The 26,417-nt window shown below is 43.8% G+C and overlaps 1 protein-coding gene across 2 annotated transcripts in view; it reads left to right on the plus strand.

Moving 5' to 3' along the window:
- Positions 1-26,417, plus strand: part of LOC137377556 (transmembrane protein 164) — a 136,959-nt gene that overhangs the window by 62,791 nt on the left and 47,751 nt on the right. For both annotated transcript variants that reach the window (XM_068047296.1, XM_068047295.1), the window contains exon 3: positions 1,330-1,396. In XM_068047296.1, the coding sequence (XP_067903397.1) occupies positions 1,330-1,396 (67 nt within the window). The remainder of the gene's footprint in view (positions 1-1,329; positions 1,397-26,417) is intronic.

Raw genomic sequence — 26,417 nt, forward strand, 5'->3', positions numbered from 1 at the left:
TTTTAAACTTATTGGGTCTTGGTTCTTGCTGGGGACTGAGCAGACATTTCATCTCTCCTCACAGTCCTTTTGCAAAATAGGATACAGTGTAGTAAACTAGGTAATCATCTTAAGCTGAACGATGACTTTGCTGGCAGTTTGTGTTTTAAAAATGTCTTTTTTTTAAAAAAAGATATAAATTCAGATCTCCAGTCTGTGGATTAAAGAAAATTATAATTCAACAAAACACATTGGCACAACAGCATCCATACACAAGAGGGTCTGTGTGTCGCAACAAATTAGTGTACAGTCATTGCACCTCTGAAATCTGGATTTAACATCCAGCCTGATTGATGTGCTTCCATCACTGCCAATCTGCAAGTTGTTCAAAATAATTTATTTTGAATAGTTTTAACCCAGTATCTAATGAGTGCTGGTTTATAGCACAAGGCAGATTTATCTATCTCTCTCTCTCTTTATTCATCCTTTAGCATAGAAAAACATCCCAAAGTACTTCATGGAGGCATAACACCAGAAATAAATGTACACTGAGCCAAAAAAGATGATGTTGGGAGGAATGACCAAAGGCCTGCTGAAATATGTGTGTTTTAAGGGAGGTTGAAAAGCAAACTGGTTTAAGCAGAGAAACCTAGAGCATGGGACCAATCTCCACCCAGTTGCCAAGTTTTGATTGGGGCCTAAATTATGCAATAGGACCCCAATTTCCATATTTAAGGCACATAATGCCTGTTTCAAGTGGGCATTCTGAACAGTTGGTGGTAGTTGGCTTACAATCTTATTACTTCCAAGACAGATTAGGACACAATTGATCATGTTCAATCAGTCATGTTTTTGCTCAAAAAGCAGGCATGACCGGTCCAATATTTTTCTCCCCTCTATATATTGACATGAATTAGTGGCAGAAATTATATATGGTGCTTCTCCTTCCCCAAACCAAAATAAAAATGATGTTTGAGGAAGTCTTTTTATAAAGACAAACCCCTTTTAAACGCCTCCCGATTCTGGTGCAGCTTTGTCCAAATCAGAGTAACAACTGAAGTCTGAACATTCTGTGTGCCTGAGAACTCTGGCTTTTTTTTATATAAGGAAGGGAGTTTTTACAAGGTGGTGGTGGTGGTTGGGGGCATCTAGCCAAGACTAATGCTTATTGAATGACAACTATAGTACTGAAGGCAATTAAAATATTACAGTAGCAAACTTTGTACATAGCAAACACAGCATGTAGTAGTATCAAGCCTATTCACACTGTCCTGATATATCTGAATAATTACTATAACTAGTTACTTGACAAAAAAATAACTATCTTTTTCTATTGAACTGTCTTGGCAGGCTTCAGATGCACATGTTGAATGGAGCATTACTGGCATTGCTATTTCCTGTACTTAATACCAGGCTGGTGAGTATTCCATTTCATGTCTGTTAAATTCATAACTGGATGAACCTTTCAGTCCTCTCCCTACCTCACTACTGTGTAAATATACATTAGTAACATTATATTTCTGGAATTCCTTTTATGTTTCTGATTTTTGTGTTTGGAACATTTTCTCAAAGTATAACTTCAAACAGTCATGAAGATTTTTAAATAAATCTTACTTGACATTTTCTCTTTGTGCAAATTGTCGGCATATTTGAACCCTTGGCCTATCTTTTCTTTTGGTCTTTTTAGCCAGTATAGAAGCTCTCCTGTTGGTTCTTGTGATGGGTCCCAAATATCTAGTAGTTCCTCCAGCAGTTACTGTAGCAGTCATGCTAATGCTTCTGTGTTATTGTTGATCTAGCCATTGTCCCAAAGGACTATAGGCATCTCTCCCCATTAGAGAGAAACAGTTGGTAATGTATAGCTTGAGGGTCACAACTCTGCAAGCTTGGGACAAGGCAAGGAGGCAGGCCTCCATGAACTACCAAGGCCAGTACAGGGATTGAACCATAAAACCATAGCAAAGTTATGGAACAGAAGGAGGTCATTCAGCCCATTGTGTCCATGCCGGCTGGAAAAAAAAACTAGACACCCAATTTAATCCCACCTTCTAGCACCTAGTCCATAGCCTTGCAGGTTACAGCACTTCAGGTGCAGGTCCAGGTACCTTTTAAAAGAATTGAGGGTTTCTGCCTCCACCACTGTTGCTGGCAGTGAATTCCAGACACCTACCACCCTCTGGGTGAAAAAGTTTTTCCTCATGGCCCCTCTAATCCTTGTACCAATCACCTTAAATCTGTGCCCCCTGGTAATTGACCTCTCTGCTAGGGGAAACAGGACCTTCCTGTCTACTCTATCTAGGCCCCTCATAATTTTGTATACCTCAATTAAGTCAACCCTCAGCCTCTCCTGTCCTAAGGAAAACAACCCTAGCCTATCCAATCTTTCCTCATAGCTGCAACTTTCGAGCCCTGGCAACATTCTTGTAAATCTCCTCTGTAATCTCTCCAGAGCAATTATGTCCTTTCTGTAATGTGGTGACCAGAACTGTACACAATAATCCAATTGTGGCCTAACCAGCATTTTATACAGTTCCAGCATTACATCCCTGCTTTTGTACTCTATACCTCGGCCAATAAAGAAAAGCATTTTATATGCCTTCTTCACCACTCTTATCTACCTGTCCTGCCACCTTCAGGGACCTGTAGACATGCACTCCAAGGTCTCTCACTTCTTCTACCCCTCTCAATATCCTCCCGTTTATTGTATATTCCCTTGCTTTATTTGCCCTCCCCAAATGTATTACCTCACACTTTTTTGGATTGAATTCCATTTGCCACTTCCGCCCACTCGACCAAACCATTGAAGTCTTTCTGGAGTCAACGGCTATCCTCTTCACTATCAATTACGTGCTCAATTTTTGTGTCATCACATTTCCCAATGATGCCTCCCACATTTAAATCCAAAGCATTAATGTATACCACGAATCCTCCTTGTTACTTCCTCAAAAAACTCAATTAAACTAGTAAAGACATGACGTTCCCTTAACAAATTCATGCTGACTATCCCTGATTAATCCGTGCCTTTCTAAGTGGCAGTTTATCCTGTCCCTCAGAATAGATTTTAACAATTTACCCACCACTGAGGTCAGACTGTGCGGTCTATAATTATTTGGCCTATCTCTCGCACCCGAACAATGGTACCACATTTGCAGACCTCCAATCGTCTGGTACCTCTCCTGCATCCAGTGAGGATTTGAAGATGATCCTCAGCGCATCCGTTATTTCCTCCCTGGCTTCCTTTAACAACCTAGGATGCAATCCATCCGGCCCTGGCGATTTATCCGCTTTCAAGGATGTCCGATCTTCTAGTATTTCCTCTCTCATTATGCTTATCATATCTAATATTTCACATTCCTCCACCTTAACTACAATCTTCAGCCAGAAGTGCCGAGTTGATGATCCATCTCGGCCTCCTCCTGAAGTCCCAGGCATCATAGATGCCAGACTTCAGCCAATTCGATTCACTCTGCGTGATATCAAGAAACGACTGAAGGCACTGGATACTGCAAAGGCTATGGGCGTTGACAATATTTTAACAATAGTATTGATGATCTGTGCTACAGAACTTGCCACGGCCCTAGCCAAGCTGTTCCAGTAAAGCGACACTGCTGGCATGTACCCGGCAATGTGGAAAATTGCCCAGGTATGTCCTGTACACAAGAAGCAGGACAACTCCAACCTGGCCAATTACCGCCCCATTAGTCTACTCTCCATCATCAGTAAAGTGATGGAAGGTGTCATCGACAGGGCTATCAAGCAACACTTGCTTAGCAATAACCTGCTCACTGATGCTTAGTTTGGTTCCACCAGGGCCACTCAGCTCCTGACCTCATTATAGCATTGGTTCAAAGATGGACAAAACAGCTGAACTCCAGAGGTCCAGGAGGGAGTGGCTGCCCTTGACGTGAAGGCAACATTTGAATGGGTATAGCATCAAGGAGCCCTAGTAAAACTGGAGTTGATGGGAATCGGGGGAAAAACTCTCCGCTGGTTGGAGTCATACCTAGTGCAAAGGAGTTGGTTGTTGTAGGTCAATCATCTCAGCTCCTGGACATCACCTCAGGAGTTCCTCAGGGTAGTATCCTGGGCTCAAACATCTTCAGCTGCTTCATCAATGACCTTCCTTCAATCCTAAGGCCAGAGGTGGGTATGTTTGCTGCTGATTGTGCAATATTCAGCACCATTCGCATCTCTTCCGATACTGAAGCAGTCCGTGTACAAATGCAGCAAGACCTGGACAATATCCAGGCTAAGGCTGATAAGTGGCAAGTAACATTCGCGCCACACAAGTGCCAGGCAATGACCAGCTCCAACAAGAGAGAGTCTATCTATCACCCCTTGACATTCAATGGCATTACAATCGTTGAATCCCCCACTATCAACATTCTGGGGGTTAGCATTGACCAGAAACTGAACTGGAGTAGCCATATAAATACCGTGGCTGCAAGAGCAGGTCAGGGGCTAGGAATCCTGCGGCGACTAACTCACCTCCTGACTCCCCAAAGCATGTCCACCATCTGCAAGGCACAAGTCAGGAGTGTGATGGAATACTCTCCACTTGCCCGGATGGGTGCAGCTCCAACAACACTCAAGAAGCTTGACACCATCCAGGACAAAGCAGCCCGCTTGATTGGCACCCCATCCACAAACATTCACTCCCTCCACCACCGACGCACAGTGGCAGCAGTGTGTACCATATACAAGATGTACTGCAGCAATGCACCAAGGCTCCATAGACAACACCTTCCAAACCCACGACCTCTACCAACTAGAAGGACATGGGCAGCAAATGCATGGAAACACCACCACCTGCAAGATACCCTCCAAACCACACACCATCCTGACTTGGAACTATATCACCGGTCTTTCACTGTCGCTGGGTCAAAATCCCGGAACTCCCTTCCTAACAGCACTGGGGGTGTACTTACCCCACATGGACTGCAGCTCACCACCGCCTTCTCGAGGGCAGTTAGGGATGAGCAATAAATGCTGGCCAATGTTTACATCAACCCTTTTCTCTGTGAAGACAGAGGACATAAAACTCATTAAGAACCCTGCCCACATCTTCCGCATCCATGCATAAGTTCCCTTGTACCTCTCTGATAGGCCCTACCCTTTCCTTAGTTATCTTCTTGCTCTTAATGTACTGATAAAATATCCTTGAGGTTTCCTTGATTTTACCTGCCAATATTTTTTCATGTCCTCCCTTTGCTTTTCTAATTTCCTTTTTTACTTTACCCCTGCACTTTCTATACTCCTCTAGGCTTTCTAAAGTGTTTTTGTGATTGTCATAAACGTTCTTTCGCTGTTGGCGTCCTTCTGCATCACGCTCTATCTGTCTAGCCAACTGAGCTAACCAACCCCTGCTTCTGTGTTAAAGCAAACAAAATCCTGCATGATTGCATGTATACCTGCAGAAAAATGTCAGCGATGCATACATTTTATGTGGTGCCTTAGCACATCACAACATCTCAAGCACTTCAAACAATGATGGTTGTTATTGTGTAGTGATTGGCCTGCATAATATTCTCTCCCAGCAGCATCCAGTTAACACCAATGAATCAAATGTCCAGTTAGTCTGTTTTTTGGTGGTTTTGATTTGAAATGGGCTCTTTAGGTATGGCACTGAGGAATTCCCTGTTCTCTTTTCAAGCATACATCTTTAGTGTGTATTTGAACCATCAGAAGAGGTAGACTGGGCCTTGGTTGTTATCTAAGGGACGGCAACTTTAGCAGTGCACTGATGTTCCAGCTTAGATCGTGATCTCAAATCTTTTGGTATGGGGCTTGAACCTGATTCAGTGATAAGAGTGCTATCAAAAGAGCAAAGCTAACAACACTTTTAAATACTGGACCTTACAGTTAAGTCTGGTTTGGCTGAATGGATCTTTCTTAAATCTAATGTTGCAGCAGGATCCGTGTGGTGTTCTGACTATACTTTGGATAAGTTATTTTAGTGTTCACTTTGTTGTCCTTACCATCCTATTAACACTAAACTCAACAGGTTCAAATCAACATCAATAAGTGTACTATCTCTTTGAATTATTACAAGTGTTTCAAATCATGCCCATTTATAGCTGAATGGCGTCTTCTGCAAACCATTTAAACAGTGGTGGCTGAGTTGAAGTCTCCAGTTGTACTTCAGATTACTGTCATTGTTTTTTCATTCACTGGGAATGATTTCATCTCGTTCACAATGAAAGCTTGTGGCACTTGATGAATCGTGGGATGAGCACAGAAAACTCACTGGTGGCTTTTGAATGTTTATTTAAAGGGTCCCTCTGTTGCTGCAGATATTTTCAATGATCTTTGAGAACCAAGAGATGAAACCATACTACACAAGGGTGCTGCAAGCGCTGTGTTTTGTTTTCTCCCCATCTCTCATTCTTAATCTACATGGTCCACATATTGCTAAATATTTTAAAGATAACAGAGAAATTTGGAATCAATTTTTTTGACAAATGTACTCAACATTGTTTTAGTTCGGTAATGACTATTTGTTCTTGTTAGCAACTTTGCCCATGTAGTAAATTGATTATTTTAAGCACTTGTTGATTGAGAATATGGAGTGTTTCATTGGCTGCTTCATTTAAGTAGCTAAGGCTTTTTAAAAATAGATGTAAATTCATAAGTTAGAAAGACCAACCCAGCTTTAAGATCCACTGAGGAATTATTTATTAATTGCTTACGCCCTGGCTTCCTCAGCTAGTTGGGGGTAGCACTATTTGCCAGTACACTAGAGAGTGCAGCTTCTATTTCGACATGCTGAGCTCCCTCCGTCAGTCGCCCAGTCTGGGGCAGTGAGCTTGGGAAGATGGGGGGCTTTTATGCAGGTGGGAAAGTTGGAGGGTAACTAATCCCAGTGCTGCTAAATGTCATCTCCAGTCAGCTAGATCAGATTGGCAACAGCTTCGGGAACATACAAGGAAACATTGTGTGGCACAGCTGGAGTTGAGGCAACTGTAGAAAGTAACACTCTGGGAGGATGAAGGGGAAAAAAGGGAACATTGAGCGGCAGACTTGTGGCGTTTTGCACAGGAGTTTAGATTACTCAAGGGATTGCTATTGAATGGCGTGGAATAAATAGTTACTTTATTGGCAAGGTTGGTCAGAAATATTTTGATACCGCACAAGCAAATTCAGATTACCAATGATAACCTGTTTTTAAAGACTAAAAAGCCATAATACATCCCTTATCTAACATGTGGTAGATTTTAGAATTAAAATTGCAATGCCCTTTTCTTGTTCCTTTGCCTTATCTTGCAGCCTCTATCAGTGCAGTTTCAGCATTTAGTTTACATGTGTAAACTGTGCACTGAGCAATTTTATTAGCATCTTTCAATGCTGCCATGAAAAAAAGCCTGTACTGAATCTGGCAGTTTGCTTGTCTTCAGAGCCAGCTCCAAAGAGGACTCAATGAAGCAATGATCATTAAACCTGTTGAGCAGAATCAATTTCCCCAATCACCCTGGGACAAGGATGAATTGTCTAAATACTAATACCTCAAACCTGGTAGGAAAAGTTACCCTTGGGTAATTTCTCTGAGCCGCTATTGAACCTTGCCAGTTGAGGCTTAATTCACACCTGGTAGGTGAAGTTACCAAAGGAAATGGTATGAGAAATAAATTTTCTGAATTTCCCCACCTAGTAATGAAGATCCAAGATAATAGACCAAGAAAAGACATGTTTCAAGTATGACCAAAACTACTTCTGAATCCTGCTTTTTTAACAGGTTACTTGACCCCTGGATTTGTTGCAGAGCCTTTTAAAAATGCGATACTGTTCAGTGTTAAAACAAAGTTGAAGCTGTGTATAGCAGCTGTAAGATTATTCTAACCACCCCTTATTGTATAAAGACTTAACTGGGGAGAGATGAGGAGAATAACCAAAGAAACTAGACACCTTTAACATTAAATGCCTGCCTAGTGTTTGTAACGTCCATTCATATTACCAGTGCAGAAATACGACTATAGAATAAGGCCAGTCTCTGAATACATATCCAAATGATGACTGAACTGCTCAGGAAATAAGACCCAAGAGTTTTTCAAGCTGTTGGCTATCATATCTCGAGGGATGGAAAATATTGTTGAAGCACATCATGGGAATTGATTGTAGAACATCTCTCTCCCTTGGCATTTCTTCGCAGACGAAGATCTTGGGAAGGTTGTAGTCATTGATTGCAGGTCCGCTGGTGGCGAGTCAGGCCTATCCGTGACCGGCAGATTCTCCCACAGGACGTACAAGTGAAGGTGTAGTCGCTGCTGGGGGCAATTGGATTTATCCTTCTTTTTCTCTTTTTCATGCTGGTTCTTTGCTCAGTCTCAAAGGTGTCTGTAGCCCTTCTGATGTAGCATCTCCAGATATCATGCTCTATGGCCTGCGCTTCCCACTGGCAATGGTTGATGTGGCACACAGAGAGAGACTTCTTCAGGGAGTCCTTGAAACATTTGCATGGGGCCCTTCTGTTCCTTTTACCCATGGTCAGCTCACCATACAACACTATATTGGACCGCTGACTCTCATCCATCTGGGCAACGTGACCCACCCAACGCAGTTGGCTTTGCAGGCGGATGGCCTCGATGCTGGTGATATTGACTGTTGCCAGGACTTCAATGTTTGTGATGCGGTCCTGCCAGCAGATCTTGAGGATGCTGCGGAGGCAGCGCTGATGGAAGTGCTCTAGAAGGCGTACATGATGGCGATATAGGACCCATGACTCGGTGCCATACAGAACGGTGGTGAGAACTACAGCTTTGTACACTTTGAGTTTGGTCTCTGCTCTGAGGCTGTAGTTGCTCCACACTTATTTGTAGAGTCTGCCGAATGTATTTTTTTTGAGAGCCTATTGTCCACTTCCTTGTCTATGGTGGCATCAAACCGAGATGACGCTCCCCAAATAAGTAAATTGCTTGACTGCATTCAGCTCGGTTCTATATTCTTCATGGGGTGCAGGCTGATACACTATTTCGGACTAAAAATCAGTTTAAAGAAAACTGAAGAGTTGTGCTGCCTCAGAAAAATGTGTTGTTATACTCTGGGACCACATCAAAGCTACAGTACTGGATACTTCCAACGAGGATCCAGCACCAAGAAGAATAGGGCCTGGTTTGATGAAAATGACCAGGAAATTCAAGATCTGCTAAAAATAAAAAGGTCAGCTCATCAGGCTCAGCCAGCCAGCCAAGAGAAATCGACAGCCTACCGTCAAGCATGTAGCACCCTTCAATGGGGGTAGATGGGAGTGTGGAATTTGAAACACAAACAGATCAGCCATGATCTTCTTGAAAGGTGGAGCAGGCTTGAGGGGCTGAATGGCCTACTTTTGCTCCATGCTCATATGTTTGTATGTCCGTAAGCTAAGGAACATCCAAAATGACTGGTAGATCGCAGTTGTGGAAAAACTCAACTGTACGCTGATAATGGCAACATAAGTTTCTATGAAGCACGAAGATCTGTCGATGGACGAGCACATCAAACCCAAAACCCCTTGAGGAGTGCCTTTGGCAACACTGTATATACCGACGAGGAGTCAGTCCTGGATCACTAGTCGGACCACTTTGAAACTCTCTTCAGTGCCGGGTGCAGAGTGCATGATACTGTCATCGATCACACCCAACAACAGCCCGTCAAAGAAGAACTGGATGAGAGCCCAACTCTGGAGGAAATTGTGACCGTCATCAACCAGATGAAGAGTAGAAAGCCCCCGGAACCAATGGAATTCCACACAAAGCCTTGATGCATGATGGCCCTGCCCTATACACCAAGCTCCATGAGTTTTTCACAGCCTGCTGGGAACAGGGCAGGATTCCACAGGATCTTCGTGATGCTGTTATCACCTTGTACAAAAACAAAGGAGAAAAATCAGACTGCTCCAATTACCGTGGGATCACCCTCTCTATTGCTGGGAAGATCCTGGCTAGAATACTTCTGAACAGGCTTGTGCCTACCATTGCGGAAGAAACCTCCCAGAGAGCCAGTGTGGTTTCAGAGCAAACCGAGGCATTACAGACATTGTATTTGCACTCAAACAATTACAAGAAAAGTGTCATAGGCAAAACAAAGGCCTGAACGTCACATTCGTAGACTTCACCAAGGCATTCGATACTGTGAGCAGAGATGGACTTTGGAAAATCCTTGTAAAACTTGGATGCCCACCCAGGTTCCTGGCCATGGTGAAGCAGTTTCATGAAAATCAGTAGGGACAAGTCGAACAAAACGGCAACCTCTCGAGTCCCTTCCAAATCTCCAATGGCGTGAAGCAGGGATGTGTGCTGGCCCCGGCCTTATTCACCATCTTTTTCAGCTTGATACTGCAGCAGGCAACAGAAGACCTAAAGGAGGGAGTTTATGTACCCTTCTGGACTGAGGGAGGCCTTTTCAACCTCGGTGTCTTCACGCTCACACAAAGACAAGAAAAACTCATCCGTGATCATCTTTTCGCCGATTACTGTGCTCTCCGGTCCACAGTCAGTCAGACCTGTAACGCATAACAACTGTCGACCATAACTCTATTTATATACACGTGCATAGAGATACACAGTCTCATCGACAGGTTTGCGGCTGCCTGCAATGAATTTGGCCTAACCATCAGCCTCAAGAAAATGAACATCATGGGGCAGGACGTCAGAAATGCTCCATCCATCAATATTGGCGACCACGCTCTGGAAGTGGTTCAAGAGTTCACCTACCTAGGCTCAACTATCACCAGTAACCTGTCTCTAGATGCAGAAATCAACAAGCGCATGGGAAAGGCTTCCAATGCTATGTCCAGACTGGCCAAGAGAGTGTGGGAAAATGGCGCACTGACACGGAACACAAAAGTCCGACTGTATCAAACCTCTGTCCTCAGTACCTTGCTCTATGGCAGCGAGGCCTGGACCAGAGGGGCACCAATATCCTGGGCGGGAGGTTTGCTAGAGCTCTTCGGGAGGGTTTAAACTAGTTTGGCAGGGGGATGGGAACCGGAGCCACGGATCAGTGGATGGGGTAGCTGTTGAACAGGCAGATACCAAGTGCAGAGAGTCTGTGAGGAAGGTTAGATAGTTGACAGGGCAAAGTTGCAGCCAGTATGATGGGTTGAAGTGTGTCTATTTTAATGCAAGAAGTGTCAGGAATAAGGATGATGAACTTAGAGCATGGATCAGTACTTGGAGCTACGATGTTGTGGCCATTACGGAGACGTGGATATCACAGGGGCAGGAATGGATGTTGGATGTTCTGGGGTTTAGATGTTTCAAAAGGAATAGGGAGGGAGGTAAAAGAGGTGGGGGAGTGGCATTGCTAATCAGGGATAGTATCAGAGCTGCAGAAAGGGAGGTCGTCGAGGAGGGTTTGTCTACTGAGTCATTATGGGTGGAAGTCAGAAACAGGAAAGGAGCAGTCACTTTGTTGGGAGTTTTCTATAGACCCCCCAATAGCAACAGAGACATGGAGGAACAGATTGGGAGGCAGATTTTGGAAAGGTGCAGAAGTGACAGTTTTGTTGTCATGGGTGACTTCAACTTCCCTAATATTGATTGGAACCTCCTTAGTGCAAATAGTTTGGATGGAGCAGTTTTTGTCAGGTGTGTTCAGGAAGGTTTCCTGACTCTATGTAGATAGGCTGACTAGAGGGGAGGCTATGTTGGACTTGGTGCTTGGCAACGAACCAGGCCAGGTGGCAGATCTCTCGGTGGGAGAGCATTTCGGTGATGGTGATCACAACTCCCTGACCTTTACTATAGTCATGGAGAGGGACAGGAGCAGACGGGATAGGAAAATATTTAATTGGGGGAGGGGGAATTACAATGCTATTAGGCAGGAACTGGGGAGCATAAATTGGGAACAGATGTTCTCAGGGAAATGCACGACAGAAATGTGGAGGTTGTTTAGGGAGCACTTGCTGCGACTGCTGGATAGGTTTGTCCCGATGAGGCAGGGAAGGGATGGTAGGGTGAAGGAACCTTGGATGACAAGAGATGTGGAACAGCTAGTCAAGAGGAAGAAGGAAGCTTACTTAAGGTTGAGGAAGGAAGGATCAGACAGGGCTCTAGAGGGTTAAAAGGTAGCCAGGAAGGAACTGAAGAATGGATTTCGGAGAGCTAGAAGGGGACATGAAAAAGTCTTTGGTAGGATTAAGGAAAATCCCAAGGTGTTCTACACTTATGTGAGGAACAAGAGGATGGCCAGAGTGAGGGTAGGGCCGATCAGGGATAGTGGAGGGAACTTGTGCCTGGAGTTGGAGGAGGTAGGGGAGGTCCTAAATGAATACTTTGCTTCAGTATTCACTAGTGAGAGGGACCTGGTCATTTGTGAGGACAGCGTGGAACAGGCTGATATGCTCTAACAGGTTGAGGTTAAGAGGGAAGATGTGCTGGAAATTTTGAAAGACATGAGGACAGATAAGTCCCCGGGGCCAGACGGGATATACCCAAGGATATTACGGGAAGCGAGGGAGGAGATTGCTGCGCCTTTGGCGATGATCTTTGCGCCTTCACTGTCCACTGGAGTAGTACCAGATGATTGGAGGGTGGCAAATGTTGTTCCCTTGTTCAAGAAAGGGAATAGGGATAACCCTGGGAATTATAGACCAGTCAGTCTTACGTCGGTAGTGGGCAAATTATTGGAGAGGATTCTGAGAGACAGGATTTATGATTATTTGGAAAAGCATAGTTTGATTAGAGACAGTCAGCATGGCTTTGTGAGGGGCAGGTCATGCCTCACAAGCCTTATTGAATTTTTTGAAGATGTGACAAAACACATTGATGAAGGAAGAGCAGTGGATGTGGTTTATATGGATTTTAGCAAGGCGTTTGATAAGGTTCCCCATGGTAGGCTCATTCAGAAAGTAAGGAGGCATGGGATTCAGGGAAAGTTGGCTGTCTGGATACAAAATTGGCTGGCCCATAGAAGTCAGAAGGTGGTAGTAGATGGAAAGTATTCAGCATGGAGCTCGGTGACCAGTGGTGTTCCACAAGGATCTGTTCTGGGACCTCTGCTCTTTGTGATTTTTATAAATGACTTGGATGAGGAAGTGGAAGGCTGGGTTAGCAAGTTTGCCGATGACACGAAGGTTGCTGGAGTTGTGGATAGTGTGGAAGGCTGTTGTAGGTTGCAACGGGACATTGACAGGATGCAGAGCTGGGCTGAGAAGTGGCAGATGGAGTTCAACCTGGAAAAGTGTGAAGTGATTCATTTTGGAAGGTCGAATTTAAATGCGGAATACAGGCTTAAAGACAGGATTCTTGGTAGTGTGGAGGAACAAAGGGATCTTGGGGTCCATGTCCATAGATCGCTCAAAGTTGCCACCCATGTTGATAGGGTTGTTAAGAAGGGCGTATGGTGTGTTGGCTTTCATTAACAGGGGGATTGAGTTTAAGAGCCGCGAGGTTATGCTGCAGCTCTATAAAGCCCTGGTTCGACCACACTTGGAATATTGTGTTCACTTCTGGTCGCCTCATTATCGGAAGGATGTGGAAGCTTTAGAGAGGGTGCAGAGGAGATTTACCAGGATGCTGCCTGGACTGGAGGGCATATCCTACGAAGAAAGATTGAGGGAGCTAGGGCTTTTCTCATTGGAGCGAAGAAGGATGAGAGGTGACTTAATAGAGGGGTACAAGATGATGAGAGGCATAGATAGAGTTGTTAGTCAGAGACTTTTTCCCAGGGTGGAAAGGGCTATCACCAGGGGGCATAATTTTAAGGTGATTGGAGGAAGGTTTCAGGGAGATGTCAGAGGTCGGTTCTTTACACAGAGAGTGGTGGGTGCATGGAATGCGCTGCCAGCGGTGGTAGTAGAAGCAGATACATTAGGGGCATTTAAGCGACTCTTGAATAGGTGCATGGATGATAGTAGAATGAAGGGTAGGTAGTTAGTTTGATCCTAGAGTAGGTTAAAGGTTTGGCACAACATCGTGGGCCAAAGGGCCTGTACTGTGCTGTACTGTTCTATGTTTAACGTATGTCAGCCAAGAGCGACGTCTCAATTCATTCCATCTTCGCTCCCTCCGGAGAAGGTAGGCAGGACCGTATCTCCAACACAGAAGTCCTCGAGGCGGCCAACATCCCCAGCTTATACACACTACTGAGTCAGCGGCGCTTGAGATGGCTTGGCCATGTGAGCCGCATGGAAGATGGCAGGATCCCCAAAGACACATTGTACAGCGAGCTCGCCACTGGTATCAGCCCCACCGGCCGTCCATGTCTCCGCTTTAAAGACATCTGCAAACGCGACATGAAGTCCTGTGACATTGATCACAAGTCGTGGGAGTCAGTTGCCAGCGTTCGCCAGAGCTGGCGGGCAGCCATAAAGGCGGGGCTAAAGTGTGGCGAGTTGAAGAGACTTAGCAGTTGGCAGGAAAAAAGACAAAAGCGCAAGGGGAGAGCCAACTGTGTAACAGCGCCGACAAACAAATTTTTCTGCAGCACCTGTGGAAGAGCCTGTCACTCTAGAATTGGCCTTTCTAGCCATTCCAGGCGCTGCTCCACACACCACTGACCACCTCCAGGCACTTACCCATTATCTCTCGAGATAAGGAGGCCAAAGAAGAGATACAAAGGGACAGAAAATCTGCAGCCATCCCGGTGATCTCCCACCATAACTACTTCAGGAATCAGCCGGAAGCTATATAGGCCCGGTTTATTCCAGGTCCCGACTCGCTGCCAGAATTTACGGGATGGCTTTGTTGGGGGATTATCGCCTCCACTCCTTTTATAAGCCACTGACATGATGGCACATACTGAATACTTGCATATTTCTAGTTAGAGGATACTGAATAGCCCAACATCATGTGTGATCCCTGATGTTGCATGACACTACACTGAACAAGCCAATTATCATGCGTTTGGGGACCTAAATTTCTTTTCAAAGTGTTCTAGCAGCCTCTGTTTGGAGACACATGTCCTATCCACTTCAATAGCCTTACCTGGTAACTTATTCCTTCTCTTACCTTCTGGAAGAGAAATAAAATGCCATCTGACTTCACTTCGTTCAAACTTCTAACTTCTTCCTAACTTTTTAAATTGCAGCTTTTGGTATTTGAACCCCTCACCATTGTGAACAATTTTCCTGTGTAAGTTTCTCAATCCACCTACAGGATCTTGAATTTAAATTGGGTAATCGGTTAGAAAACCTTCTGCCCCCCAAATGGTGCATATTTTCAATGGGGGTAACTGTTGCTGTGCTAGTGAGAGAGATTGCTTGCAGTCAAGAAGTTAATCTGGAGTAGAATGCCAGTTATTTGACATTAACAAATCCACTTTTCACACACCTTTTAGTTCAATGTGACTTTGCTCAGCTCTCTCTACCTTTTGGAGTCGGCCACTTAACATAGCTATTCATGTTTGCTGTTATAGTGACCTGTGTTTTTTGCAGTAACTCTTGGCTGAACCAGTAAGATTCTAAATCATTTTACTTACAGTTGGTACAAGGTATTTATTGTTGAATCATACAGGCCAGAACATCCTCGGGGGGCTATTACTTGTCTTTGCTGTGTTTGATTTCTCAGGTGGGGCAATAGGAGGTGTGCCATAATTTGTTTCTGTTCCTGACTCTTCCTATTTTCTTACCATATCAAAAAGTGCATGTGTGTAGATTTTGAGTGAGGACAGATCGGGCACAGTTTGACTCCCCTCATCCTTCCCATAGTTAAGCAGCCTGCTTGACAGTTATTCTGAACGGAAATGCCTGAATGGTGGGCACTGAATAAGATAGTGGAGGGTGTGGAGTGTATACACAACTGTGTTCCTTGTACCTGCTTAGCAGAGGTTATAGAACCCTCACAAAACGAGGTTTTAAAATAAAACATCTATTTTTATCAACAAATACAATACCCTCGAATCAAAGATTCGAGCAGAAATACAACCTCATTGTGCCCGTTTTTATGGGACCAATATTCCATCCCCAAAGTATGTCTGAAAGACGTCTGACATTTGTTTTAGCTGTTTCTGGTAGCTGCCTAAAACGGGGGTTGGACCACATGCATGTAAAATTAAGGGCCTAATGCCAATTTAATCCCTCCTTGGGAAAATTGGATGTGGAGCGGTTCCGAATTCTTCAGTGACTGTTAAGTTTAACAATTTTTTTTAAAAAATTGTCACTGAGGAGCAGGTGTTCTCCCCAACTCGACAGTCTCATGCTCTCCCACTCACCCAATATTGCCACTCCACCCCTTCCTCCCAGACCTTGTATTCAGGTGCCTGCCAGCAAGGCAAGTGGATTGTCGTTATCTTTTTAAAATAGCGAGCTGTCTGTGGAGGCGTGATGGGCATCAGTGGCTTGTCCAAATAAAATTAATGAGCCCAGGGTCTAATTGCAGGCCTGCTGGTTGGGGCACGCATTTCAGGCCCAAAAATGGGCCTAAAGGAAATTCCACCCCTGTAATTTCTCAGTCCAATGAAAATACAATTAACTGGGAATGGAAATGCAGGTTAAGCTGAAGCACAGTCTGTGCTGAGGTGATAGTCATAAAGCTCCTCCATCCCGCATTACAGTCCGTACTCAGTATCTTCTGATCTTGAAACCTGTGCCAGGTTTCAACCATTCCAGTCACTGCCTCCTGCTGCTCCTATAGGTCTGTGCCTTAATATTTACTTAATACAATCCGTTGAAATTCATATTTTTGCCTAATGTGTGACCAACCTAAGTATTTGTTACACAAATCCTTCAACAACAACGTGTGTGTGTGTGTGTGTGTGTATATATATATATATATATATATATACACCTTTAACATAGTCAGACACCCCAAGGCTCTTCACTGGGGGCTATCAAACAAGATTTGACGCAGAGCTACATAAGGAGATATGAGGATGGACAACTAACACTTTTGTCAAAGAGGTAGGTTTTAAGGAGTGTTTTAAAGGAGGTTTAAGGAAGGAACTGCAGAGCTTAGGGCCTAGGCGTCTCAAGGCACAGCCACCGTTGGTGGAGCAATTAAAATCGGGCATGTGCAAGAGACCAGAACTGGAGGAGCATGAATGTATCGGACAGTTGGAGGGCTGGAGGAGACGACAATGATGAGCATCGGTGAAGCCACAGAGTTTTGAAAACTGTGGTGAGAACTTTAAAATCGAGGCATTGAGGACTGGGAGCTGATGCAGGTCAGCGGGCACAGGGCTTGGTGCGAGTTAGATTATGGGCAGCAGAGCTCAATTTATGGAGGTTGGAAGATGGGAGGCTGACCAGGAGAGCACTGGAATAGTCAAGTCTAGAGGTAACAGGCCTGACTGAGGGTTTCAGCATGTGATGTGGTGAGGTGCGCCGGAGTTGGGTGATGGTTTGGAGGTCGAAATGGGCGGTCTTGGTGATGGTCCGGATATGTGGTCGGAACATCATCTTTGGTTGAAATATGACACCAAGGTTCTGAACAGACTGCAAACTAATTTCACATGAGATTTCTCACCCATATACTTAATACAAAGCCCTGAATTTGGGAATGGTGGAGAGGATATCAAAATTTCAAGATACTGCTAAGCTGGGGGATTAGTGAATTCCTTGGAAGAGAGCAGAAAATGGCAAAAAAGTTCAGATAATTTCGAGGGAGTGCAGCAATGGCAGAGGAAGTCAAATATATCTCAAAACTATCCCCAAATTTTAAGAAAGAGGTGAAGCTAGCTGTTTCACACTGCTACTATGCAGTAGTAACACATGTGTTCGCCACAAACCGGATGCTGCCGTCGAGCCAAAAAGACATTCTGCCTATCTCACAAATGAGTAATGTGATGTATGAATTTCAATACCAGTGTGATGCTAGGTATATAGGCCATACGTCCCAAAGACTGACCGATCGTATCAAACAGCATATCCCTTCCGCTCTTTGCAATGGTCAAGGTACAGGCTGTAGCCAACCAGCCTGTGCTTGCAAAACACAGCGTCCAACATTAGATATGATTCCACGATTGGACAACATTTGCTAAATAATCCACAGTGTGCTAAGAATTACGCTGAAAGCCAATTTAAAATTGTCAGTCGGACTCGGTGTGGCACATTTGCACGTACTGGAAGCTACATATAATTAATGGACAGGGCCCTGTTCTTTGCGAACAGAAAGGACATGTATACACATTACGCCTGTTTCAGCTAAACAAAATAAGTGACAGCCATTTGCTGGTTCATTCCCCAGGGCAATGTCTTGACCAATCAGAGTGAAGCTGCCTGGTTTAAATTTCAAACAAAGCTTGGCAGTTAGCTGTCAGTCACCATAAACTGGTGCATTCTCCATGGTAATACCTCTACTAATCAGAGTCCACTTGCCAACCAATCAGCACTCTCTTCTTCTATAGTATAAATTTGTTGCTTTCCCTTACATTGGTATTCTTGTGGATTGTCCTGATGAGTGTAAGATGAAAAGCTTCAACAAAATGTCTCTATTTTCAGCAGTACTCTAGTTCTGTACTACCAAATGACTACAAGTCTTTTATAGAAAAAGCAATGATGCAGTACATTTTCAATATAAAAATGGCAGGTGGGATACAATTTAAATGGTGCTCCTGGCCATGCCAGTATTTCACAGCGTCACTTATTCTCTCCATCCCAGGCACAAGTGTGAATACATGGATCCTGGGGTGGGAGGGAGGTGGTGCTTGGCGAATGCACTGGATGAGTAGGCTCAAGTAGTGGTGGCAGAGGAGGTATCTGATGTCCAGAGCCAGCCTGTACTTCAGCTGATGCACTGAGGATTGAATCTCATGGGCCCTTTTCTAAAAAGGATGTTTTGTTGGCATAAAGCTTTAACCCGTGCTTTGCAGGCTGTTCCAAACTGATGATGGCAAGGATGGAGGAGGCCACTACCCACATGTGCAGGCCCATACTGGACAGCTTTGTCAGACTGCAAACCAACAGGTTGCTCCCAGTGATACTTCGACTGCTTCCTTCGAAGTCTGGCATGCTAGAATGAAGCAGGGTGTTTTGGCTTAACAGACTTGGGGATTGATTGGAGAGGACCTTTTGGTAGGGCTTCACTGAACCCATTGAGTTTGCTGTCATGCTGATCATTAGGCACAGTAAAGGAGTGCCTAATGATGGGAATATGGTTGGAGTCCGCAAGGGTAATCGTGGTGTTCATTCGGATCTTCCTGGTCAATTGCCTCCCATGCTGTTGACCTTACAGAAAACATGCAGGTCTAGGCTGCGCACAGAGTAGCAAAAGTTCCACAGCCCTCTGCTGAACTGATGAAAGGTCACAGACCTGAAACGTTAACTTTGCTTCTCTCCACAAATGCTGCCAGACCTGCTGAGTATTTACAGCACATTTTGTTTTTATATCAGTAATGCTGGAATCTCTGTGTTGCACTGGAGGATGCCATGGCATTGAAACTGGTGGCACTAAGGCAAGTGCCAAAAGGCTTTGGAATAGGATTCAAATAGAGAGAAGCATTCACAATTGGCTGACAAAATTTAAACTTCACTATTGGTCTCTCTATTTGCGGCTTTCCATTTGCAGTTTGGGACACAAGTATCTGAATGTCCAGTTTATACAGGCTAGGCAAATAAAACTGTGTTAACCGAGAGAATATGTTGAAAAATCCCATGTATCCATTAGTTTACATGCAGCTTCCTATAAACTGGTGAGTGCTCCCTGCACACTTTAAAATATGATCAGAGAATTGGACATGGATCTGATGTTCTGAATTGCAACCCAATTTTCCAGTTGTGAACAACTTGTTTATCCTGAAGCCTTCCTGATCAGAAAGTCTGGATTAAAATTTCAATTTAATGAATGTGTTTCTTTCCACAAGTGTAATAGTTCTGCAGTGTAGTTTGTTCAGTTTGATGCATTGTATACTCTGTCGATTTAGCATTATCATATGTTTTGCAACAGATGAAAAATGATAATGTTTGTCAGTTGTTTTCATATTATGTAAAATCATTGGCCATAAAGAGGAAGGAAATGTCTTTAATTGCACTGTAAAAAAGGAACTCAAATTATGCTTCCTGTTCAAGAAAGATATGAAATTTTTACATTTTATTTTGGCATTGAATTCTTGCCCATATGCCCATAGTCAAAGTGTGCTTGTTTCTCTTGTACTTTGAAAATGTCACAAACACTTTGGTTTTAATCATTTTTTAGCAATGTCTCTGCTCTGTAGTGGCAGAAGGTCAGCTTTATGGCCCCACTTCATGGAATTGCTAATTGTATCCACTCCTACCATTGCTAGGGGTTGGTTTTGCTTCTTCCTCTTTTTTTCAGGTCAGTTTTCTCCTCTCTCAAAAGCATTGACCCTTTCCTGGGCTATGATTCCAATGGCACCAGATGCCTATAAGTACCTTAATCCAAGAGGCTGGTCTTTAATTGCAAGACTAGGCAGTCTGTATTAACAGACTCTTCAACTATGCTTGCATTGCAGCTGAGCTTGATGCTGCTCTTGCCTGATGATCACACCCACACTACAGCAGGCAACACTAGTTGGCATTAAGCAGTGAGGACTGTGGCCAATTATGCGCAGTCTACCTCAGGGTTGCTCTGCCCACATGTTTCCTTGTTGAGATCAGCTAACTCGATACAGACTGGGATTGAATGTGAAATGCTCCTGCTTTTTTTAAATAAGTAGTTGAACCATCACAGGAAGCCCAAACATTACTTTTAAAATGGTCTTGACTTCATTTTGCTTTTCCTTTTTCCTTAAGAATGAGGCATAATTCTTTTCCTGTTTTTCTGTCTCTTACCCTTGCTTTCCTGAAAATGATGCAAATGTTGGTCTATGCTTTCCAAGTTTTTGTTACTTTATAAATAAATCTTTATCACTGCAGCACTTGAGTGTGTAATCTGGACTGACACTTCAGGACAGTATTGAGGGAATGCTACATTGTCAGAGGTGCTGTCTTGGATAAAGCGAGGCCCCACCTATTTGCTCAAGTTGAAACAAAAGAAAGACTTGCATTTATATAGTGCCTTTCACAACCTCAGGATGGCTGAAAGTGCTTTACAGCTAATGAAGTACTTTTAAATCTGTTGTCACTGTCACTGTTGTAATATAGGAAATGTAACAGTCAATTTATGCAAAGCAAGATCCCACAAACTGCAGTGACGCAACAATATCACATGGCACTATTTGAAGAAGAGCGGTGAGTTTGTCTTGGCCAACATTCTTCCCTCAGCAAATCATCATCCAGTTGGTCATTTTATTAGCCATTTGTAGAACCCTGCTGTGCAGATTGGCTTGTTTGCCTATTTAATAGTGTATGCTTCATACACAAATTCACTGGCTGTGAAATGCTTTGGGATGTCTTAGTTTAGTTTAGTTTAGAGATACAGCACTGAAACAGGCCCTTCGGCCCACCGAGTCTGTGCCGACCATCAACCACCCATTTATACTAATCCTACACTAATCCCATATTCCTACCACATCCCCACCTGTCCCTATATTTCCCTACCACCTACCTATACTAGTGGCAATTTATAATGGCCAATTTACCTACCAACCTGCAAGTTTTTTGGCTTGTGGGAGGAAACCGGAGCACCCGGAGAAAACCCACGCAGACACAGGGAGAACTTGCAAACTCCACACAGGCAGTACCCAGAATTGAACCCGGGTCGCTGGAGCTGTGAGGCTGCGGTGCTAACCACTGCGCCACTGTGCCGTCTTGTTCTTTCTTCCCTATCCTTTTTTTTTCTCCAAACCCTGGTTTGCATTAATTGAATTAATTGCACCAAATGCCCAAGAGGGAAACAATGGAAGCAGTTGCTGATTGAATTCCACTGTTGCAATATAGTGTAATGTTGGATTTGGCTTTCCGTGAGCAAATGTTAGGCTTGTTATAGGTATTTAATTTGAATGTTAAACCTGTGCTGCTACCTGCCAAAATAACTAATGCTATTCATTACAAGATTAAAAGTTCAATTTCCCATCATCTTTTTAATTCCTGTTATCCCACTTCTGTTCATCCTTTTGCAAACTGTGACCTTTTACTATTTCTACAGTCACTTATCATCTTTTCATGTTTGTGCAAATTCGAGAAGGTTAGTTTTTAATATAAGTTGAACTATAATCAGGAACTCACAAATGGAGTGAATCTAACTTGCATCCTGTACCTTGTTTGTGATGAACCATTGTGCCACCATGTAAAGTGACCATTTGAATATTCTAAATATGACCACAGAATAAATTTTCAAGCAAATTTAATCTGCTGTAAAACTCTGTTATGACTTTCCATTCAAATATAATTTGATGTCTAGAGCTGAGTTGACCTTGGTTATGCTGCTGGTCTGTGCCACTCTGCTAAAATGCTGTCACAATGACTCTGAAGGTGCTGCAGTAGCATTGTAGTCTCCTCAGAATAACTGAGTGTTGTTAGAACCTAGGCAGGAGGAATGCACTGTTTATTCGAGCTCCACTTCTCCACGGGTCACAACATAAATTTAAATTGTGTGGCACTACCACTGCTAAATGGGATAGATTTCGAACAGATCTAGCAATGCAAAACTGGGCATCCACGAGGCGCTGTGGGCCATCAGCTGCAGTAGAATTGTACTCAACCACAATCTGTAACCTCATGGCCTGGCATACCCCTCACTCCACCATTACCATCAAGCCAGGAGACCAACCCTGGTTCAATGAAGAGTGCAGGAGGGCTTGCCAGGAGCAGCACCAGGCATACCTCAAAATGAGGTGTCAACCTGGTGAAGCTACAACATAGGAATACCTGCATTCCAAACTGCATAAGCAGCATGCGATAGACAGAGCTAAGCCATCCCATAACCAACAGATCAGATATAAGCTCTGCAGTCCTGCCACATCCAGTTGTGAATGGTGGTGGACAATTGAGCAACTCGCTGGAGGAGGTGGCTCCACAAATATTCCCATCCTCAATGATGGGGGAGCCCAGCACATCAGTGCAAAAGATAAGGCTGAAGCATTTGCAACAATCTTCAGCCAGAAGTGCCGAGTTGATGATCCATCTCAGCCTCCTCCTGAAGTCCCCAGCATCACAGATGCCAGTCTTCAGCCAGTTCGATTCACTCTGCATGATATCAAGAAATGACTGTAGGTACTGGATACTGCAAAGGCTAAGGGTCCTGACAATATTCTGGCAAAAGTACTGAAGATCTGTGCTCCAGAACTTGCCGTGCCTCTAGCCATGCTGTTCCAGTACAGTTACAACACTAGCATCTACCCGGCAATGTGGAAAATTGCCCAGGTATGTCCTGTGTACACAAAGCAGGACAAATCCAACCTGGCCAATCACTGCCCCATCAGTCTATTCTCAATCATCAGTAAAGTGATGGAAGGTGTCATCGACTGTGCTATCAAGCGGCACTTGCTTAGCAATTACCTGCTCACTGATGCCCAGTTTGGGTTCTGCCAGGTCACTCAGTTCCTGACCTTATTACAGCCTTGGCTCCAACATGGACAAAAGAGCTGAACTCAAGATGTGAAGTGAGAGTGACTGCCCTTGACGTCAAGGCAGCATTTGACCAAGTATGGCATCGAGGAGCCCTAGCAGAACTGGAGTCCTTGGGGAAACGGCGGGGGGAAAACTCTCCGCTGGTTGGAATCATACTTAGCGCAAAGGAAGATGGTTGTGGTTGTTGGAGGTCAATCATCTCAGTTCCAGGACATCACTGCAGGAGTTCCTCAGGGTAGTGTCCTAGGCTCAACCATCTTCAGCTGCTTCATCAATGACCTTCCTTCAATCATAAGGTCAGAAGTGGGGATGTTCGCTGATGATTGATTGTACAATGTTCACCATTCGCGACTCCTCAGATACTAAAACAGTCCATGTATAAATGCAACAAGACCTGGACAATGTCCAGGCTTGGGCTGATACATAGCAAGTAACATTTGTGCCAGGCAATGACCATCTCCAACAAGAGAGAATCTAACCATTTACCCTTTACATTCAATGGCATTGTGATTGCTGAATCCCCCACTATTAACATCCTGGGGGTTAGCATTGACCAGAAACTGAACTGGACCAGCCATATAAATACTGCGGCTACAAGAGCAGGTCAGAAACAAGGAATCCTGTGGCGACTATCTCGCCTCCTGACTCCCCAAAGCCTGTCCATCATTTACAAGGCACAGGTCAGGAGTCTGATGGAATACTCTCCACTACCTGGATGGGTGCAGCTCCAACAACAGTCAAGGAGCTCAACACCATCCAGAGCAAAGCAGCCCACTTGATTGCTATCCCGTCCGCAAACAATCATTCCCTCCACCACTGATGCACAGTGGCAGCAGTGCGTACCATCTACAAGATGCACTGTGGCAATGCACCAAGGCTCCATATACAGCACCTTCCAAACCCGTGACCTCTACCACCTAGAAGGACAAGGGCAGCAAATGCATGGTAACACCACCACCTGCAAGTTCCCCTCCAAGCCAAACACCGTCATGACTTGGAACTATACTGCCATTCCTTCACTGTTGCTGGGTCAAAATCCTGGAACTTCCTTTCTTATCGCACTGTGGGTGTACCAACCCCACATGGACTGCAGCGATTCAAGAAGGCAGCTCACCACCACTTTCTCGAGGGCAATTTGGGATGGGCAATAAATGCTGGCCTGGCCAGCGACGCCCAAATCCCATGAATGAATTAAAAAAAAAATTTCCACTTACTGATGCAGTCAATCATATACTCTATTTTTATACCAGAATAAAACATACCAACCAGGTTTTTTAATAAACAACAAAATTATCAGTTTATTACAAAACAAGTCTTAACCAGTAATGAAGTAAAGCATAAACACACAGATTGAAATATTTTTGAAGTTTCCTTTTTACTTTAGCCGCATCGTGCACACACTGGTTAACCGGAAAAATAAAGGGATTTTTGTTTTTAGAGCTCTGTTACAGACAAAAAAACACTTGGGTTGAATATTTATTCATTTTTGAAGAAACAGCAGATGAGATACGTTGTGTTGCAAAACTGGCCTACAGTCTGGCCTCCAAGTACACTTAGATGGATGACGGGGATCTTTTAGAACCGTTCTTTTCAAGTGGCTTTGAGAATTAATTTAGTAGGCTTTTCTTCAAAGGCAGGAGGTGAGATGAGTTGACACAGTGGACCTCAGGGTCTTATGGAGAAGTGCTGGAAAGCTGAGCTGGGTTGTGGCCTTCTCTCCTCTCCTTGGGAGTTCTCTGTTGTTTATTGAGCTGGAAGTCAGGTGGTTTCCTGAAAAGGCTGGTTTTCCTCAAGACCTCTCAGTGCCCCTTTTTGAAAAAAAATTTTCTAGGGATTATTTTTCAAAGTCAAGTGGCCTTTACATGATCCCCTTTGAAAACCCCAAAGTTTAACATTTCTTCAATTTTTCAAAAATGATTCTTCAAAAATATATTTAACAAAACATTCATGTCCAGACAAGGGGATTGCTTCAGAGAACGCACACTGCATGTTGAACTGGTAGAGCTCTGACCTGTGAGCAGCAGTGTAACTGGTATGGTGGTGATTGCTTTTGTATCTCTGTGCTTGGACTAGACAGCACCTCCAGACAGTGCAGCGCTTTCTCAGTACAGTGAAATGTCATTCTAGATTATTTGCTCAAGTCTCTGGAGTGGGACTTAAACTCATGACTTTCTGTCTCTGAGGTGAGAGTGCTACCACTGAGCCACGGGTAATGAATACAATTCAGAGGAGCAGCGATGCAGTAATATCAATGTAATAGAAACCAGAAAGGCTATGAATGAGAGGGGGACTGGAAACTGGAGATGAGAGAAAGATCACCTATCAAATGAGAAGTTTTTTTCATATCCTGTCCAGGAGATTGATAAGTACTAGATATATCATACTCCGTCTTATTCCTAATCAGATATTCTCCCTCTTTAAAGCTGTTATTGAACACCGTATTAACTGTTTGCTTCAGGAGTTCATTTCACAAGATCCACATTCCAGTAAAATGATGCTTTTTTTTTTCTTAATCTCTAGTATATTTAGGATATATATCACCACACTAATTACTTTGAATAGTTTTGTCACACTAGCTTTGGGTTCAGATTCCAATTGGAACAGGCAAATTTAAAACTTCACATCAAAACACATGCAAACCTGAAAGCCAAAACCCTGGACATTTAACCCCGTCAGCAATACACACTGGGCATTAAACCTGACAGCAAATCATTTGGACAATGATCCCAACAGTAATCAGGAACTCAGCATCAGCATTGATAGATTCCGAAGCGGTTAAATTTAGAACGCTTATTGTCCATTCTCTGGATGGCAGAAAGCCAGGGTGGGAATGAAGGGGACTAAAAGGAGTTAGGTCTGGTGGTAATGTACACAGATCAGTACAAGCTCTGCTTTTAATGTGAGAAGATGATAAACCCGTCAATCTCTGGTTTCATTCTGTACCATCTCATTTTACTAGTCTGCTCTTCATTTTAAGTTGGGTAATTAGAATTTCTATACTACTTTTGCACTTTTTAAGATTACCATTTTAATTACATTGGTTAATTTATGTGACAGCATGAGCTGATTTTTTTTAGTTTGAAATAATAACTTTGATCACTTTACACTCAGCGGG

This window comes from Heterodontus francisci, chromosome 15 (genome assembly GCF_036365525.1).
Source record: "Heterodontus francisci isolate sHetFra1 chromosome 15, sHetFra1.hap1, whole genome shotgun sequence".
NCBI classification, from domain to species: Eukaryota; Metazoa; Chordata; class Chondrichthyes; order Heterodontiformes; family Heterodontidae; genus Heterodontus; species Heterodontus francisci.